General features: G+C 49.4%; 1 protein-coding gene across 1 annotated transcript in view; it reads right to left on the bottom strand.

Annotated features, from left to right (window-relative positions):
• The window catches only part of AFG3L2 (AFG3 like matrix AAA peptidase subunit 2), a 47,627-nt gene extending 28,133 nt beyond the window's left edge, over window positions 1–19,494 (bottom strand). The window contains exons 1-8 of the mRNA XM_040994840.1: window positions 19,363–19,494; window positions 16,743–16,842; window positions 15,341–15,418; window positions 13,029–13,141; window positions 12,772–12,924; window positions 8,355–8,429; window positions 5,242–5,366; window positions 1,678–1,951 (exon numbers count right to left, since the gene is read on the bottom strand). Of these exons, the coding sequence (XP_040850774.1) occupies window positions 1,678–1,951; window positions 5,242–5,366; window positions 8,355–8,429; window positions 12,772–12,924; window positions 13,029–13,141; window positions 15,341–15,418; window positions 16,743–16,842; window positions 19,363–19,479 (1,035 nt within the window). The 5' untranslated portion in view covers window positions 19,480–19,494. The remainder of the gene's footprint in view (window positions 1–1,677; window positions 1,952–5,241; window positions 5,367–8,354; window positions 8,430–12,771; window positions 12,925–13,028; window positions 13,142–15,340; window positions 15,419–16,742; window positions 16,843–19,362) is intronic.
• Between the last annotated feature and the right edge of the window lie 980 nt (window positions 19,495–20,474).

Here is a 20,474-nt window from a genome sequence, read left to right as displayed (position 1 = left end):
AATTGGGAGTGGACCAGAACAGGCTAGGCTGCAACACTGGCTGGCAAATGCTGAGGTGAGGCAGGTCATGCCAGACTGGGCAACAGCATGAACTAATACACACAAGACCTAGGGTGGGGATGAGTCCAGTAGAGGGGCAGCAAGGCCTCCTTGCTGAGCCATTGGTAAGCATGAGAGCTGGGACTCAGGACAGATCAGGTTAGGCAGGGCTACAATACCCATTGGCCTGCACGTGAGCTGGATTATGGGGAGAGTCAGACTGGGCTAGGAGACTATATTCACTGGCACATGCATGAGCCAAAGTAAGTACAGGCTGCTCGGGCTTGAAAACAGCATCAGCTGGCAAGTGCCAGGATTGGGAGCAAGTCCTGTCAAGCTAGACTACCCAACACCTGGAATGTGCAAGGTCTGGGGCTGGGAGCGGGTCTAGTAGGGAAACTGTAGGAACCCTTCTGATGGGCTGCAGCTCCCACTGTTGCACGTGAGAACCAGGGCTGGGGACAGGCCTGGCTGGACAGGTGGTAGCACCCACTGGCTCTAGTGTGGGCTGGACAGTGGGGTTTGTCAAGCTGAGCTAAGCAGCAGCATTCACTATTATGTACAAAAGCTGAATGGTTATGGGACAGACTGAACCAGTCTGTTGCACAAACCAGCATGCACAGGAACCAGGGCTAGGTGAGGCCTGGTGGGGGTTATTGGGGGTTGTTCTGACTGGTCTGCAGTTCTCACTGGTATACATGAGCGCCGAGTTGTGTGGCAGGGTCGGGTTGGGCCACAGCATCCACTGGTTTGTGTAAGTCACGGGGCTGGAGACAGAAATGACCCAGCAAACTGCAACCACCAGTGTGTGTGTAGGATTATGTGGGTGACAGACTGAACCAGACCCTATACTGACTAGGACACACAAGAGTTAGGTCTGGGGTCAGTCACTTTAGACGAGGTTTCTTTGGGGACTGCACCTCCACTCCTGAACTTCTGAACTCAGAACTACAATCAAGGGGAGACTCACAGAAGCTATTGTCTAACCATAGAGCACATGTGTCAGAACTGGGCCTACTCTGTTGCTAATATGGTACAGTGGATGGCATGTCAGATACATACAGGGATAAGGCAGTCTACTGGGACTGGCAGAGGACATCTAGTACCACAGCACAAGATGAAGAGTAGGACAAATTGGACAAGCAGCCAAGCATTGAGAGCAAGTATCTGGGCAAACGGAGACTCTAAGATGGACTATGTCAGCCAATGAACGTTGGGAGGATTTCCTCATCCTTGGGGCAATGAAATCAACAGCATTTCAGAACTATCCAAACCACTTGAGCAGAAGCCTCGGAGAAGGCTCCACTTCAGGGACCCTGGGATGACACCAGCTGGCCATCCCCATTCCTGAGTACGGATGCAGTTAGGATGCGGGAGTGGCTCCGCCCCTTCTCTCCCTACTTTCCCACACAGGAAGAAGAAAACTGGAAACAATGGCCTCATCCACTGTGACTTGTTCCTTGACCCTTCCCACCCTAACCAGTGGTCCACATGCACACGCATCCTTCTCAAGTACGTAAACATCATGAAAAAAACAATAAAGATAAAAGGACAAATAACCAAACTTCTAAAATGATTGCAGAGATCTTTGAATACTCCAAAACACTTTTGTGTTAATCATTTGAAAGTTCATTTTACCTTTGGAATTTTTGCTCCAAGGTCTTGATACTGTTTGGGGTTTTTCAAGAAATTCACAAATTCCATGATCTCCAGCTTGGCCTCCTCACAGCCAGCGACATCTTTGAACTTCACATCTATCTCATCCTTCAAGACCTTGGCAGTGGTTTCTCCAACACTGAAGAGGCCACCCATGCCCCGGCCACCTCGCCCGATGCCAGCAGGGCCTCTTCTGATGGTGTACAGCAAGAAGGCAATGATGAGCGCTGTGGGCAGCATGCTCAGCAGGAAGGAGCTGCAGGGACAGCACACCGTGTGAATGCTCTTACGCCGGAGACAGAATCACAGGAATTCAATTTCATTCCTATCAATAGCTGCCATTTACATACTATTGTAAATGATTACTATTACATCTGAAATTCAATGACATTTCATATTATTCACTTCAGAAGTTTAACATGGGAGGAGGACATTTAGCCTGCATTTCAGATGTCCGTCTCCCACATCAGGTAATCTGGGCCCGATTCCTGGTTCTGATTCCTGATTCCAGCTTCCTGCGAATGCACAACCTTGGGGGCAGCAGACAATGGCTCAAGGACTGGGTTCCTGCCATCCACACCGAGCAGACCAGGATCGACTTCCTGCTTCCTGGCTTTGGCCTAAGCCAGTCCCAGCCATCGTGGGCATTTAGGACATGAATCAGCAGACAATGCTTCTCTAATAAATAATAAAAGAGAGAAATGTAATGTCATTTTTTCAGTGACCCCAGTGTTAGTCTGGGCAGAAATTCCAGTTTCCTTATGGGGCTGTATCAATGTAACCTGAAGACATGTCTTCCCAATATCAAATCCTCGCTAACTGAACAGCATGTGGGTTTCAGAAGTAAACACACCACAGCTGCAGCCTCGTGTAGGAGCCACTTTACATGCGCAGACTCCAACCTGCTGCCCGCTGTGAGGAAGCAGCTCAGGACGACCTGCAGCCGAGGTGTCCTCTGTCTTGTCTGTCTCAATAAAGTTATTTCAACAACAGTACAGGTACAGATACAGGCTTGTATTTAGTACAATGCAGTTCAGTTTAACTCATACTAAGAAATTATTTTTTTAAAAGATATATTTGGGGCCCGGCGCGGTGGCGCAAGTGGTTAAAGGTCCTCGCCTTGCACGCCCGGGATCCCATATGGGCGCCGGTTCTAATCCCGGCAGCCCCGCTTCCCTTCCTGCTCCCTGCCTGTGGCCCGGGAAAGCAGCAGAGGACGGCCCAAGGCTTTGGGACCCTGCGCCCGCGTGGGAGACCCGGAAGAGGCTCCTGGCTTCGGATTGGCATAGTATCGGCCCGTTGCGCTCACTTTGGGAGTGAATCATCGGATGGAAGATCTTCCTCTCTGTCTCTCCTTTCTGTATATCCGCCTTTCCAATAAAAATCAATAATAAAAATAAACCTTAAAAAAAAAAAAAGGTATATTTGGAAACAGGGAAACGGGGAAAGAGAGAGATCTTCCATTCACTGGTTCACTCCCTAGATGGCTACAAGGTCCAGGCTTCTGCCAGGCCTACTCCAGGAGCGTCTTCCAGGGTTCCTGTGAGGGCAGCAGTGACCCAGGCACCTGGGCCATCTTCCACTGCCCCATCCACTGGCACGGAGTGGTATGGAAAACTCAGCAGCCGGAACAAAAATCAGCATCCATATGATTTGCCAGTACTGCAGGTGGCACCTTTACCCATTAGGCCATAATGCTAGCTCATAAACTAAGAAACTTGAATCAAAACTTGGTACATGGTTTATGCAAAAATCCAAACAAAACAAAAAACCATAAAGCCTGGCTACACTTTCTGATTTTCATTTAGCATGGAATGGTACAGGGCTGGTGCTGTGATGTGGTCGGTTCAGCCTCCCTCTGTGGTACCATCATCTCCTACGGGGGCTGGTTTGGGTTCTGATGCAGCTCCTTGCTAGTGTGCCCTGGAAGGCATCAAGGGATGGCTCAAGTCCTCAGGCCCCTGCACCCATGTGGGAGATCTGGAAGGTCCAGGTTCCTGACTTCAGACTAGCACAGCACAAGCTGTTTGGGGGGTAAACCAATGAACAGAAGATTTGTCTCTGTAAACTCAACTTTCAAATAATAAAAAAGTGGTACCATAAAAAATTTTACAAATTGTGAGCAATCATAACTTAAAAATCTCAAATTCAAGGCTGCAGAAGTTTGAACAGCCCGCTGTAACGCTAGCATTCCACCTAAGAATGAGTGCCGCTGTGAGTCCCAGCAGCTCCACTTCTGATCTGGCTCCTGAGAGAGAAGATGGCCCAAGTTCCTGTGCCTGTCATCCACGCAGGAGACCAGTCTGGAGGTCTGGACTCCTGCTGCAGCCCAGCAGAGTACTGACTGCTGTGGCCATTTGGGAAACGAGCCAACAGACACACGATTTCTCTCTTCCTCTCTCTGTACCGCTGCCCTTCAAATAAATAAATCTCTTCAAACATAATAAAAATCAAAAATCTGTGAAACTGAATTTCTTGCAGCATACTGTCCCAACGGTTTCAGATCTCAGATTTTTAAATTAGGGATGCTCAATCAGGAAAGTCTATGCAAATATTCCGAAACACCAAACACTCTGGTCTCAAGCATTAGACAAGAGGTATTCAACCTGCATGTTTTACTAACAACTTAGAAAGTTAAGTATGGCTTATAGCACAGGCCAGGTCAACCATCACAGCAGCCCCAGCGATTCATACACTGCAGGTAAAGTATAGGCCTTCATCAAGGCTCCAGAAATTTCTAAATCTAATACCACCATGCAGTAATACTTAAAGTTGTGTGTGTTTTCTCCAAATAACCTCCAAGACTAAAAATAAAAGCAGCAGCCACTTAAGTTGCTAAGTGGGGTTACTAATGACAACCTCTAAAGGAAAAGCAACCCTGAGGAGAGAATTATCTAAAAATACTGGAAAAAGCTGAAATAATTAGGAGGTAAGAACGACCAGTCTTTGGCAAAAAGGGGCTCATTATGCCAAGACTTGGCTGAAGGATGATACCATTCATGTTAATATCCCAAACCACTACTTAGGCAAGACAGATATAAAAATGAGGGAGTTTTGTATAAAATGAGTAAGCTATAAATGGTTTGTAAACAAACAAAAACAACTGTGGGGGTCAAATTAGTGACCCAGCAGGTTAGGTTCACCCTTGGGACCTCTACATCCTGTGCCAGTAGGCTGGCTTACTGTTCTGGCACTTGTACTTCTGGGTCAGCTTCCTGCTTATCCACCCTCACGTGCTTGGGCTCCTGCCTCCCATGTCAGGGCCCCATTCGGAGTTCCAGGTCCTAGCTTCAGCCTGGCTCACAACCCAGCCGTAGCACACATTCAAAGAACGAGACTGAAGATCCTTCTCCCTCTTTCTCTGCTGATGTGCCTTTCAACACATGGAAAAAAAAAACGAAAACAAAAACAAAACAAAACAGAATCTGATTCAACTAAGAAAGGTGTGCTTCATTTAATATGCAATCCTGCCACTTGGTAACATACAGCACACGGAGCCAGGACAGCACGGCAAAGCCTTCAGTGGGCATTTTGAAAACATCTTACCCATCACTTTCCGCAATGTAGACGACGGGCACCCGGTTTTCCCCTTCTATGCCCAATTCTTGCTGTAGAGTTTCCAGATTCCGCTCAAAAGTGTCTACACTGCCAATGTTAAACCAGACGTACTGCTACAAAACCAGAGAGACAAACACAGTAAGGATGAAGTACAACCGAAGGTTAACCGCACGAAAAGGTTCAACTGTTTAGATTTACAAATTAGAAACAAGAAGCTGATTACAATGGTGTAGGACTCAAGTTCACTGAGAATATGTAGTGGTCCTTTAAAAAGATTTTTCAGTCTTCAAAGTGATGAACACAATGGAACAAAACCCATGGGAAAAGCTTTTCTTCCATTTTCCATCTGCTCCTTCCCAAACGAAAAATCGATCTGATACATCGACAAGTGACACTCCCTGAGCATTCCCTAGGTGCCAGGCACCATGCTAAGCCCTGTATAGGCCTTGACTCACTCTGGGAGGCAAGCGCTAGCTGAGGACAATGTCCAATCTGAACAACTGGACATGCCAGCACTGTCCAATCTGAAGCCAAGCGCCAGGCTGTGCCAGGAGTTCCCATCCCATTCCCTGGGGCTTGGGGCTCCAGTAGGCCTTCAGGATCCCAGGATCCCTGAGGGCTTGGGGCACAGTCATCCCTGAGTATCCATGGGCATAGGAAATGGCTTCGAAGACCCACAGAGATAGCAAAATCTGCAGATTCTCAAGTCCCGTATACCAAATGGTAAAGAGAGCCTGGTCCAGTAGCCTAGTGGCTAAAATCCTCGCCTTGCATGTGCTGGGATCCCCTAAGGCTGCTGGTTCGTATCCCGACTGCTCCACTTCCATTCCAGCTCACTGCTTGTGGCATGGGAAAGCAGTCGAGCACAGCCCAAAGCCTTGGGGCCCTGTACCCACATGGGAGATCTAGAAGACACTTCTGGCTCCTGGCTTCAGATGGGTTTAGCTCCAGTCACTGCAGCCACTTGGGGAATAAATTGGCAGACAGAAGATCTTCCTCTCTGTCTCTCCTCCTCTCTGTAAATCTGACTGTGCAATAAAAACAAACAAATGTTTCAAAAAAAAAAAAAATGGTAAAGGACCTGTGCATCACCGACCCACATCCTCCTGTATACTTCAAGCCATTCAGAGATGACTCTTAACTGTTACTACAAAGTAAGTGTTACATAAATCACACATACACGCTATTGTTTAGGGAGTAACAGAGAAGTTCATAACATGCATTACAAATATCACCTTTTTTTTCACATTTTTAAAATCTGAAGTTGAATGAACCCGTGGAGGTAAAGGATTATCTTCCATACTCTACCAGTGTCTACCTGCTGAGTATCGAGCCCCAATCCCCACAGATGAGGAAGCCACGGGGACTCCACTTGCCCACAATTACACAACAAGGCTAGGACCTGAATCAGACAGTGTGGGACCAGGGCCAGTGCAGTGACCGCTGTACCACACCGCGGCACCACTGGCACAACCAGAAGACACTAAAGTAACAACTTACATTTACGCAGTTTCAACAGCTACAAGACCCTGTCCAAGGACAGTGCAAGAATTAGTCCCATTTTATAACTCAAAAAGTTTATTCCCCCTTTTACCTGCAGTAATCTTAAATAGTGGCATTAAAAAAATATCAAAACATTAAGTTTAAGATCAGAGAACAGGTCATTGATATCCCTACCAGCAATCAGTGGAACTAAGCAGAGGACAGCTCTCTGGGTATTGCCCTCCACATACAAGAGGACTTGAGCAAGTCCAAGAGGGACAAACGGCTAGCACAGCGGGTGGAATGTCCACGACCCACAATCACGTACCTGGGTCTCGTACCCAGCCTGGCTTCCTAGCTCAGCTTCCTAGTGGTGATGGCTCAAGAAACTGGGCTCCTGCTACCGACACGGGACAGACCTGGGTGGAGTTTCCAACCCTGGTCAAACTTCAACTACTACAAGCATTTAAGCCCTGGAAATGCAACTCAGATAAATAAACAAATAAATGGTCTCCCCCTCCCACAAAATCGTACTGAAATCCATCCATACAAAGTCTTGAAGTTAACAAAACTGTATATTATATATATAAAAAAAACATAGAAACATCAAAACAAACTTCATTTCGTTTCTCATGAACTGTTTGAAGTTCCCTGTTATCTAAGAAAATATACAGTACGCTTACAGTCAGGTAACAACAGCTCTTGGTAAACTCTTCACTGACAAGGATAAAAAAAAAACGTCATGTGGTTACATGCCCCCAAACACATACAAACACAGTCCAACAATGATAACATTCTCTAATGCAACACATGATGTCAGCTGGCCAAAATGCCAAATGCACAGGGCATCGGTGCAGACCAAGGGCCAGCAGCACATGCATCAACCCACGGCATGGTACAAATCTGGATTCTCAGGACAAAACCCAGAGAAGATCCTCTAGGACAGACGGTGGTCCTAGCACCCAGGGATTCTCACGGACGGTGAAGACTGAATCCACCTGTCACACCTACCACCTTACTGCTATGGCTTGAGCAGGTTCTAGCTCCTCAAACCTGCTACAACAGCCACCAGTGAAAGCCACAATTGGTGCAGGCCAACTGAGTCAGGCCAGTGAGTGTCAGGACTGGAGGATGGCCACATCTTGCTGGGCCAGAGCAGCAGCCAGAACAGCAAGATCAGGGCCTGGTAGAGCAACGTGTGGAACTCCCCTGCCAGGCTGCAGCTCATACCAGTTAGCACAAGAGCCAGGGATGGCGGTGGAGAGGCTGGGCAAGGCAGTAGCACCCACAGACATGCACGTGGGCTGGGTCCGGGGGCAGATTGGGCTGATCTAAGCTGCAGCGCCCATGGGTGTGCACAACAGCCAGATGGGATATGGGACAGACTGGGCTAGGTCACAGCACATTGCTGGCACACCTGATTATCTACCAAAAACAAACCACTGACCCAATCACCAGATCACCGATATACAATGCTCACATGTTCACTTAGGCTAGTGGGTCTCACACAAGCGCATCCAACACACATCTCCACCACAACGCGAAGGATGTTGACTTCTCACGTTAAATCGGAAAAGCTAATTTACTACTCACTCACACCAATTAATAAAATCAGTTACCCCATCAACCGGCGTTTTTCCTGGTATAAAGGTCACTCGAACAAAACGTTTGTTGACGACTTCCAGTCTGTCTACCTAGAATTTTAAAAAGTTAGATAATCAACATAAATTTACAGGGAAGACTATTTTTCTAAGATCACATAACAGGAAACAAAATCGCATAAGAAACATGACAACTGAGACATACAAAAAATAAAGAAATTAATCTGATTAACCACCCGCAGCTCCCCCCCAGGAACTATCATTCTCTTTCAGGGGCTGAAATGACTCAGAACATATCCTGTCACTTGGACTGCACACCTATGTAACCCAAGTGACAGCTACACTCTATTCTGTATCTGTGGGTTGTTGTTTTTCTCTTCTATATATATATATATATTATATTTGAAAATCAGAGTTAGAAAGGAGACATAGAGAAAGAAGCCTCTCAGCTGATGGTTCACTCCCATCAATGGAGTGAACTACAATGGCCAGGCCAAAACCAGGAGCTTCATCTTGTTCTCTGAGATGGGTGCAGGGACCCAAGGATTCGGGCCATCTTTCACTGCTCTTGCCAGGCCAATGGCAGGGAGCTGGAACACCAACCCAGCGCCCACAGGAGATGCCAGTGTTGGAGCTTTACTCATTATGCCACCACACCAGCCCCATCTGGTGTTTTTAAACCTTCATATGGTCTCATTTTGTACACATTCTTCTACCCATTTGCTCTTCCTCTGGTCATTACATTTATGAGGTCCACCCATGCTGACATTTCCCAACGGTGCAGCCGTTTGAGGCAGTGACCCAGCGGATAGAAGATCTCTTTCTATCTTTCTCTCTCTCTGGCTCACTCTGCCTTTCAAGTAAGTAAATCACAGTAAGTCCTTTACTGAAGGACCCGCTCCTGATTCCTGCTAATGTCAACCCCCGAGGCAGTAGCAATGGCTCAATTAACTGGGCTCCTGCAATCCACACAGCAGACCTTCACTGACTCTCTTAGCCCTGCCTTCGGCTTAGCACAGCCCTGACTAGTGCGCACATTCTGGGGAGTAAACCAGTAGATGGGATCCCTCCACCTTTGAAATTAACTCATTTTTTAAAGCATAAACATACATGCAAGTATTAATGAGGATATGGAGAAATTCCAATTCTTGTTGGTAGGAATATAAATGCATATAGTACTATGGAGAACAGTGTAGTGACGCCTTAAAAAAATTAACATTAGATTTACCATTATGATCCAGCATTTCTACTTTTGAAAAATGCCCCCCAAAAATTCAGAGTAGGTACTCCAAGGGCGGCACCCCATGTTCACAGTAGCTAAACAAGTAAGTAACCTCAGTGTCTGCTGCAGATGAAGAGCTAAGCAAAACGTGGCACGTACGTACAACTGATCCCAGTCAGCCGTCAAGTCACATCCTGACACAGGCTACGGCACGGCTGAACCTTCTGGATGGTGTGCTACATCATAACAAGACAGCTCTGATTTTACTTATTTGAGGACAGAGAGCATTTAAAATCAGAGAAACAGAAAGCAGAACGCCTGCCGCTAGGAACTGAGGGAGCAGAAGCTGTAGCTCCCAAGCAGAGGAGGAGGTAGATGACGATATAGGGTGCACTTTAAGAATGTATTTACTATCTAACTATATACCTAAAAACAATTAAGATAGTAGATTTTAGGTTATGTATCTTACCACAATAAAAAATACGGGCAGAGATGGCAAGCACGAAAGAGATCGCTGCATGCCAATCTCACGTAAGGAACTCCTAGGACGAGCGCCGTAGCACGGCACACTGAACTACCACTTGGGATGTCGAACCGTGTACCTGAACGCCTACGCCTAGTTCAAGTCCTGACTGTGGGGCTTCTGATTTGGCTTCCAGCTTTGGGTATCCTGGGAGGTGGCAGGTGCTCTGATGGAGTTACAGGCTCCTGAGTTTGAGGTGACCCAACCCTGAAAACCTCACACACTTTGGGAGTGAAAGAGTAGGTGTCTTTCACTTTCTATTTCTTCAAATAAATGAAAACAAGTGAATACAAATTACTTTTAAAAATAAATGATTATCACATTAACATATCACATAAGGGGGAAAAGCATAATTTCAACAGATAGTCAACACAGTTGAAAAAAACTCCATGCTCATTCCTAAAGCTAAGGCTACTTTCTCAATGCAATAAAAAAGCACCCACTGGAGAACACGGCTCTTACCACAATGATGAAATCCTACTAGCCAGTACATTTAAAATCAACAACAAAGCATGACTTCCAAGCACCTCTATTCTTCTGTCTGACTTCTTACTAAGACACCGAGCAGACTGTTTCAGTATTTCTCCCATAATGGACATCCACTTGGTTTCTCCCGTCCCCCAACTCTGGAGTGTTTACTCTGAGAACATTAGGATTAAGAACTGCTGACGTGGGTTAAGCCTGTCTATACATAGTGCCACGCAAAGTACATGAAAAATGTACTGTTAAGAGAACCTTCATATGGTAATATTGAGCACTGTCATAGCAAATCTGGTTTCTTGCTTTGAATCTATACTTGTTTATGAAAGTGACGTCTGTCGTGTTTTATTCTGTTTCTCTCTACCATTCACATTTCTTCTTTATAACTAAGTTATGTCCTTTGCTCCATTCAACTGAACACTTACTTTTTACTCTGTTTTCTTGGTCTTTATTATTTTCAGTATTTATTTATCTGTTTGAAAGTGTTACAGTCAGAGAGATCTGTTGTTTCACTCCCTGGATGGCTGCAAGGGCCTGAGCTCAGTCAGTGCAAAGCCAGGAGCCAGGAGCCTCTTCTAGGTATCCCACATGGATGCAGGGGCCCAAGCGCATTCACAGGGAGCCGGATCAGAGCAGCAGCCAGGACTCATTCCAGCATTCACATGGGACGCTGGTGCTGCAGGCAGGCCGTGGCTTTCTCTATCCCACCAAGAACTGGCCCCAGCTAACACAGCCTCATGAGGATTATTGAGTGGTAATATATAATCAGGACTTGGGGCCTGGCGCGGTGGCGCAGTGGTTAAGGTCCTCGCCTTGCATGCCCGGGATCCCATATGGGCACCGGTTCTAATCCTGGCGGCCCCGCTTCCCATCCAGCTCCCTGCCTGTGGCCCGGGAAAGCAGTCGAGGACGGCCCAAAGCTTTGGGACCCTGCATCCACGTGGGAGACCCGGAAGAGGTTCCTGGCTTCGGATTGGCTCGGCTCCAGTCGTTGCGGCCACCTGGGGAGTGAATCATCGGATGGAAGATCTTCCTCTCTGTCTCTCCTCTCTGTACATCCGCCTTTCCAATAAAAATAAAATAAATCTTAAAAAAAAATATGTAATCAGGACTTGTACTCTGAAAATAAAGACGCTAAAGGAAAGACATCTGGATAACCATTTCTTCCATCCTCACTCACTTATGCAACCTCGGAGTAGCTTAGAATTTAAAAAAATATTTTAAAATTTTAATACCATTTCTTTCTTCTACCCATTTCACTGATAAAAACCAAGCACTGAGAGGTGAGCCAACGCTCCAAGGTGACACAACAGGACCAGTACTGGTTCTCCTGTTATCAAGACATTTCATCGATTCTAAGATGCACACTGTTCATATTGAAAATCTCAGAAATTCGTATCCAATTTAAAAATTAGTGCATCATAGTTTACTGATAGCTCATTGAATTTTTGTTGGTAACACGCAACAGAACACGTTTCTGATAATCACCAGCATCTTAAACATGCTGAAAGACAATCTCACCTGGGCGAAGAGCCAGCAGGTGGTGACCAAGACTCCTACCAAACAGAGTCCGCACTCTCTCCTGAGGCCTTCCTGGGGAGCTTGTCTGCTCTAACTACACGATTGACTAGCACAGGATACTGAAAATAGTGAAGACATGACAAAGCTGAGGAAGGCTGACTGGCACACAGCCGCACTGAAGAGGCAGCTGAGGCACACGAGGAGATGACGGGATGGAAGGCTGCCTGGACCGCTGCCAGCAGTCACACTTCTAAAACCTGGTGCTGCTTCAAGCTGAGCTGCTGCCTGCAATGCTGCATCCCATACGGGTGTCAGCTCTGCTTCAGATGCAGCTTCCTACCATCGCATGCACCCAGCCACCTGTTCCCTCCACCCACATGAGAGACCCAGACAAAACTCCCGACTCCCGATTTTGGCCTGGCCCTGCTCTGGCTGTTGTGGTTATTTGTGGAACAAAGTAGCAAACAGAAAAGCTCTGCCTTCTAAATAAAACCTTTTAGAGAGAGAGAAAAAACCAGGTGAGATGAAAGGATTCTGAAAAATTTAAGGATAGTGGGTCAAAACAAATAGGTTTCTCAAATGTAGCGCTTTTTAGTATTAGAACACTCCAGTGTGGCAGACAAGTCTGGCTACCTTGCTGAATCTTGACTTTTGAATTACAGTAACCACCAATCCCACAAAGTACTTACTACTCCTTTAGAAAGGTAGTTATTGACAAAGTCCTTCCAAGTGATTTCTCTTCCAGAGCTCTTGAACAGGAAGTAAAACATGATTCCACCCCAAAACAGGGCGGTCCAGAGAAAGTACATCCTGAAGTCCTTGTCGTCCCATGGGACGTCACCCTGGCAAAACGGAAGGCAGCCGCTGTGAAGAACAAAATTTCTCAACGAAGCCGTGAATCCCTCCCAACCTGTCCAGGGGTCACCAAACAAGTTTGAAATCGAACCTTCTGGAACCTGGACCACCAGTGAGAATCGTCCTTCTTGCTGCCGCGCTTTCCACCACCGCCCCCTCCTCCTCCTCCTCCAGAGGAGCGTGAGGTAGACGCCGATTTTGATTCTGTTCACAAACAGCACATACAACCAAAACTTATTTTCATTTTCATAGACTCAAGGAGGGTTTTATATTTTGCATTGACGCTTTCATTTATACTGCTTAATAAAGGACTTACTGCGTATTGCATGATTATCAACCTACACACAAAGCCCTGGGACAGGATGCAAACACGACACAGTAACACTCAAGGGGTTCCAAACGCTCTCCTACATCACCCCCCGAACTGTGCACAAAGACCCAACAGACTGAGCGGAGAGCGGCAACTACACCCATCTCAGAGGAACGAGGCCCAGCTTGAGTGAACTGTGGGATCCCCCATGCGGTGCTAACAAGAGTCCCTGCGCCAAGGTACAGAGTAAGGGCTCCCCTTTCCCACGGCCACAAAGCACTGCCTCTTCTGCACACAGGCTGGGGTGGTTTGCTCAAAGGCAAAAAGCAAAAGAACCACATAAGACAAGTCTGTGATTATCTGAAATCAGTTACGTGTTGACCTGTGCTCTCGCAACTCCCAAATGCAAGCGCCACAGTCCCAAGCCCCTTCACTGATGGCGGCCCTAGTTAAGGACAGGATCTTCACAGGAGAAAACCAAGCCAACAGGTGTTCAGGGTGGGCCTTCATCTACAGTAACTGGTTCTTTTTACAAAAACAGGACATGTAGAAACAGACACACACACACACACACACACACACACACACACACAGCAGGTGGTGTGAAGGGACCTAGCAGGCAGACGCTCTATGAGCCTGGGACAGATCCCCCCTCACAGCCCCGAGCTGCCTGCTGCTGCCCCTTCTTGTTGGATTTCTCTGTGTCCCCAGCCGGTCACACCTGTCACACAGCCCAGCACACTCCTGTGTCACTAACACTGTCCTTTCTTTTGCCACTTCTCTCTGCTCTTGAAGACTTAGGTTCCACCCTCAAGTCTCCGACTACCACTGTCAGGATGGGAGGCTAGAGCCGCCAGTCACGCTCAGCATAACACTGCGGCGTTACTGCACGCTCCCTCCCACACCGTGCTGCACGCATGCAACTTCCGTACCCTCGTCTTCAGCAAAGCCAAGTCATCGTGGGGCACAGAGTGCGCAGGCCTGTCCCCTACCAAGGCCCAGGGCTGGGAAACACATCAGCAGCACACGTGCGACAAAGCACCTTAGACTCAAAAGATACCCCAGCATGCACTTACAAAACAGACCTCTCAAACCAAGACCCCCCTGGGAAAAACTGTACCAGCCACCCATGTCACTTAGACTGCAGCCCAGAACCCAGGGACACAATCGGCCCATGCTGGTATTTCTGTTTCTCTCTCCTCCAACCTCCTAGCCTGTTTTCTTTACACTCTTTGAGCGCATATTTAACTTCCCAACTAGATGATAAACTCATTTAAGAACAGAAGGACAGGCGTTATGGTGCAGCACGTTAAACCACTGCTTGTTAATGCCCAGATCCCACAGTGGAATGAGTTTTGAGTTCAGCTACTCAGGTTCTAACCCAGCTTCCTGCTGACGCCCCCGGGAAGCAGCAGATGATAGATCAAGGCCGGAGCTCTTGCCACCATGAAGGGAAGCCCACACCGAATTCCTGGCTCTTAGCTTCAGCCTGGCCCAGCCTGGCCGCAGATGAAGATGTCTAAGTCTCCCCCCTTCCTATCACCAAGTCCTTCAGGTAAATGAATCTTGAGCAAACAAACAAGGAAGAATTCTGTTTTTCCTTAGGACTCGCCAGAAGAGTAGGGTGCCAGCTGAACGCCAACACCTGCCAAGTGTCACCATGCTCATGAAATGGTGACAGGACGCTGAGAGCTTACTGAGCCTCCCGTCCCCTCCCCTGCTCTATGAAACCACGTCCGAAGAGTTTCGGGAAGGTAAGATTAGATTATCAGGGGCGACTTAAAAATACACTGCTTCATATCACAGACATCAAGTAAATGACATAAACCAAGACGTTCCCCAGGGGGTTAAATTACAGGCCAGGCAGCTTCCAAGTACACCTGGTCTGACCCTTCTGTAACGCCACGGTGATGAGAAAGACCTACCAAATCCACTTCAACTTGAAACTTGACAAGAAAAGAAGCAGAAATTTAAGACACAACAAAGTACTTATAACCCAGTTTCACAACTGATTCATAATAAACTGTTCAGTGCAAAAAATCACCATTGTAAATCAGAGGAAATCAATAAATGTAAATATTTTCAAAATGTACCTTTTTTCTCTCCCACAGCTTCTTTCGTTTCACTAGCTTTTTTCCCATTTTTCCCATTGGGAAAGTATTTTTCAAATCCTGTTACAAACGAAAAGATAAACATTTTCCAACTGAAATTCACCAAGGTGCACTGTGCTCATTTTTTCAAAAAGACTTATTTATGTATTTTTATTGGAAAGGCAGATTTACAAAGAGAAGGAGGGACAGAGAAAAAGATCTTCCATCCACTCCCCAAGTGGTCACAACAGCCAGAGCTGAGCCAATCTAAAGCCAGGAGCTTCCTCCAGGTCTCCCACACAGGTGCAGGTCCCAAGGCTTTGGTCCATCCTCCACTGCTTTCCCAGGCCACAAGCAGGGAGCTGGATGGGAAGTGGAACAGCTGGGACACAAACTGGTACCCATACGGGAATCCTGGCCACTGCAAGGCAAGAAGTTAGCCACTAGGCCATCGCATCAGGCCTGTCCTCATTTGTTTAAGGCAGCTGACACATGATCAAAACCATAAGCTGAGGGGGCTAGAACCACGGACTGTGGTGCCAGCACCCCATATAGATGCCAGTTTGACTCTTGGCTGCCTCACTTACGATCCAGAGCACTGCTGATGTCCTGGTGGGCAGCGGAGGATGGTGCAAGTCCACGGGCGTCTGTGCCCACGACAGACCTGAACACAACTCCTGGCTCCTGGCTTTGAACTGCGCCAGGCTGGACAGCTGCAGGCATCTGGGGAATCAACCAGTGCATAGAAAACCTCTCTTTCTCTATGGATTTCTTCAAATAGCTTAATTCCAAGTAAATAAATGGATCGTTAAATAAATTAACACCTTTAAAAAATAAAAACAAACTTTTCTTAAACAGAAGTATGCTGAGGACCCAACATCTTACTGTAACAGGCAAAGCCGTAAAGCTGCCTGCAATGCCAGCATCCCATGTGGCTGCTGGTTCCTGTTCCGGCTGCGCCACTTCCAATCCAGGTCCCCACCGACTGGGAAAAGCAGTGCGAGAAGGCCGGTGTATCTGGGCCCCTGTCACCCACGTGGGAGCCCCTGATACAGCTCCTGGCCTGGGTCTGACCAGCGCTGGCTGTTGTGGCCATATGCGAAGTAAATCAGAAGAAAGGCATCCCTCTCTACCCTTGACTTTCAAACTAAATACATCTTAAAAAAAAGTATGTGAAAGTCTAGTATAACTTTCAACCCACAAGTGTTCAAAAGAAAAGCTTCCTCTGCATGCCAAGCTCATGACCTATGAGAGGGGCTGGCGCTGGAAGGGGCCTCCCAGCTGTAATCAGACAGGAGCTGGAGGTGAGGAATGCTCTCAGGAAGATAACAGCAGTTAAGAGTGAAGCTAACGCTTCTGATTGGCTTAGCAAACCCCGCCAATTACAGTCACATTGTGTCCTTACCTTTGGGTGGTCGAGAACAGAATCTTCGATAAGCAGCAATGACATCCGTCAAAAGGGAGCTTCTGCTGGCTGTTGCATGAGCTGTAGCATGCCGGGAAAACTGCAACACAACCAGAAAATAAAAGCACGACAGCCGTTATCAGGGTAACAAGACGGCTTTTTTTTAAAAAAATACATTATTTTGAATTTTGAATTATGTGGTACAATCTCGTACAGGCTGGGACTCCCCCCCTCAATTCCCACCCCCCCGACAGATTTTCCACATTTTACTACAATAGTGTAATCCTTCATAGGGAATCATAATTCTATCAGTCTCTTATTTAAATGTACCCCGACATTGTTGGTACAGACAATGTCAGACAGTCCAGCATCCCATTGTCTACACATGCCCAACAGTTTCACTGGGAGAGGTGGAAGAGGCTCCAGGCTCCTGGCTTTGGATTCACTCAGCTCCAGCTGTTGTGGCCACTTGGGGAGTGAATCAGCAGATCTTTGTCTCTCCTTCTTTCAGTAACCACCTTTCCGAAAAAAATTTTTAAAAGCTGTCTTTGGCAACAGGAACAGCTACGGCTTAACAACCTTTATACACACGGTAAAACTCTCTGGCCTGCACATTTTAATCAATTTGATGATAGATGAACAAATAGATCAATAGAAGGACGAACGGTTCCTAGGGCCAGGGGGACGCTGCAAAGGAAGGCCCTTCACCCGGGGGGGGGGGGCCAACGTAAAAACGACAACTCGCAGGGTGCTGCCTACCTGCCCTTTGCAGTGCTGAGTCCAAGTCCCAGGGACAGAGCAAAGCAAGACAGTGCCCAGGTGCAGTGCCAGGCCAGCAAGGGGGTGGGAAAGAGGAGAACTCGGGGATCAATAAGACTGCACAGTGAGGAAGGCAGACACAGTCCTCCATGTTCCAGGATTCAACTAACCAGACAGAAAATTCCAGAGAGGCTGCCACTGAGGCACAGAGGGGTCAGGGGCCACTTGCAATGCCTGCCTCCTTTGAAGAAGGGCAGTAAATGGTGAGCCAAGTGCTTGGGCCTCTTCCACGCCCATGGAAGACCAGCTGGAGTTTCAGGCTCCTAGAATTGGCCTGGCCCAGACAAGGCAAGTCGCAGGGGCCATCTGGGGAGTGAACCAGCAAAGATACCCACTTTCTCTCTCTCTTTCTGGTAAATTAACCTTTGAGGAGCATCCGCTGACCACGACTTAAAGGGCATGAAAGGGACCCAACAGGCCCGGCACGGTGGCGCAGTGGTTAAGGTCCTCGCCTTGCACGTCCAGGATCCCATACGGGCGCCGGTTCTAATCCCGGCAGCCCCGCTTCCCTTCCAGCTCCCTGCCTGTGGCCCGGGAAGGCAGCCGAGGACGGCCCAAAGCTTTGGGACCCTGCACCCGCCTGGGAGACCCGGAAGAGGCTCCTTGCGCTCACTTGGGGAATAAATCATCGGATGGAAGATCTTCCTCTCTGTCTCTCTTCTCTGTATCTGCCTTTCCAATAAAAAAATAAATCTTTAAAAAAAAAAAAGAAAGGGGCCCAACGCTGGGCACAGCCAGTGACGCCTCCACCTGTGGTGCCAGCATACCATACGGGCACCTGTTTGTGTCCTGTCCGCTCTATTTTTGACCCAGCTCCCTGCTAACGCTCCTGGGAGGGCAGTGGACGACCACCCTCGGATCCGGGTCTCTGCCACCTACATGGGAAGCTCTTGGAAGAAGGTGCTGGCTTCACACCAGTCCCACCCCTGACGGTTGTGGCCATTTGGGGAGTGGACCAGCAGATGAAAAGCCGATCTGTCCTTCTCTATAAACCCTTAAAAGTGTATGAAGAGTCGTGCATCGGTTACAGGCGGAGTGGACAGGAGCATCCTCGAATTTGGGTAACAGGAGGTGAATCTTGAGCCAACTGGCAAGAATACCTTCGGAGCGTGATATCCCCTCTTTGGAGCGAATGGGGCTGATTGGCCAAGCCTGCGTCCCAGGACGGACCCCAGGCCCTCCACCAAGGGCAGGCAGAAACACTGCCGCTTTATCAGCCAACAGCAAGTAATCGATACGCCGCGTTCCCTTGCCTGCCTCTGTGTATACTCGGAGCATCACTTCCTGGGCCCTGGGCTGGACTCCTTAGCTATGACCCAGAGAAAACTGCCTCCCGATGAGAGCAAAAGCCCTGTAATGTCAGGAAGCACGGGGCTCCTGCCCTGTGTGGGAGGGGTGCCGTGTCCCACAACGAGGATTCGGAGCTACCCGTCTCGCCTATGGGGCAGACCCAAGACACGCAGCGGGAAGCCCACTCGCGAGCTAGGACCCTGAAGGCCACCTGCAGCACCCCGGGTCCCCAAGGCAGGTAAGCCCAGCGCTGCCGGCGCCGCGGGCTCTGCAGCCCCGGCTCGCCCACCGTGCCCCAGCGCAGACCAGCGCCTCCCAGGCCCTTCCCCGCAGCCTCCCAGGCCCTTCCCCGCAGCTCAGCCGCACGAGCGCGGACACCACGCGGGGCGGCCAGGCGCCCTACCCCGGCCCCGACCCCGCCGTGCGGCCTGCGCTCCCCGCCGCTCCGCCGGGGCGGTGACCTTGACGGCCGCCCGTGGGCGGAGGCGGACGCCGGCCACCCGGCACTCACCGTCCGAAGGCAGGGCCGCTCGCCGAGCCGCAGGGCGACGCCGGCCACGAGCAGCGGCGGGAGGCCGCGGGGCCGGCAGCCGCCCCGGCCCCACAGCAGCAGGCAGCGGTGCGCCATGCCCGCCGGAGCGGCCCACTGCGCACGCGCAACTTCCGCCGCCGCCGGCGCCCGGCGGCCTCGGGACCGAGCTCACGCTCCACGCACGCGCGGCGCCTCCCGCACGCCCCGCCCCGGCGTGATGACGTCGGCTACGCGTCCGGAGCTGGAGGTGGGCTGAGGGCGGGGCCGAGGGAGAGGATCGCGGAGAGGGAGCCGGGGGCGGAGCCAGAGAGGAGTGATGGCGCGGGAGGCGGGGCCAAAAGCAGGACGGGCTGCGGAGAGGTGGGCGGGGCCGAGGGACTTACTGGCATGGCGGGGGCGGGGCCTGTGGGATGGAGGCGGGGCCACGGAGGCAGGGGCGGGGTCACGGTGGCAGGGCGGGGCCAATGGATGGAGGCGAGGCCACAGCTGCAGAAGCAGGACCAAGGGGCTTACTGAGCGAGCGGGGGCGGGGCCACGGAGGCAGGGGCGGGGCCACAGTGGCAGGGCGGGGCCTGTGGGATGGAGGCGGGGCGTGAGCCAGTGGCGGGCCTGGTGCAAGTTGCGTGCCGCCTTAAGCATACGAGGTGACTGGGAAGGATACGTGAGAAGGTTCCATCAGCGAGTTGAAGTGTGTTTAAACGCTGCGACCCACCGGGTACAGCCGACCCTCGTGACACCCGCATCCCACATGGGCGCTCGTTGGAGTCGGCTTCCTCACTGTCCATGCAACTCCCGGTGCACGTGCCTAGGAAAGCAATGGAGGGTGACCCAGATGTCCCAGACCCCGCGCCCACGTGCGAGAACAGGAAGACCCTGGCTCCTAACTTTGGGCAATGTGGACCATTTGTGGTGCTCTGGGAAGGGAGCCAGTGCGTGGAAGTTCTCTCTCTTTGTGTGTTTACCTCAGCCTGTATAACTGATTTTCACATAAAGAAGTAAATATTTTAAGACAAAGGAAGTTCCGCGTTTTTATGAACACACACTGGCAACACTAGAAGAACAGACATTAAAAGGAGTGTCTGACCTCTCAG

The sequence above is a fragment of the Ochotona curzoniae genome, unplaced genomic scaffold (assembly GCF_017591425.1).
Source record: "Ochotona curzoniae isolate NIBS_2020 unplaced genomic scaffold, NIBS_Ocur_1.0 contig_908, whole genome shotgun sequence".
Taxonomy (NCBI): Eukaryota; Metazoa; Chordata; class Mammalia; order Lagomorpha; family Ochotonidae; genus Ochotona; species Ochotona curzoniae.
The sequence above is the reverse complement of the archived record's forward strand: the minus strand, read 5'-3'. Positions and strand labels throughout refer to the sequence as shown.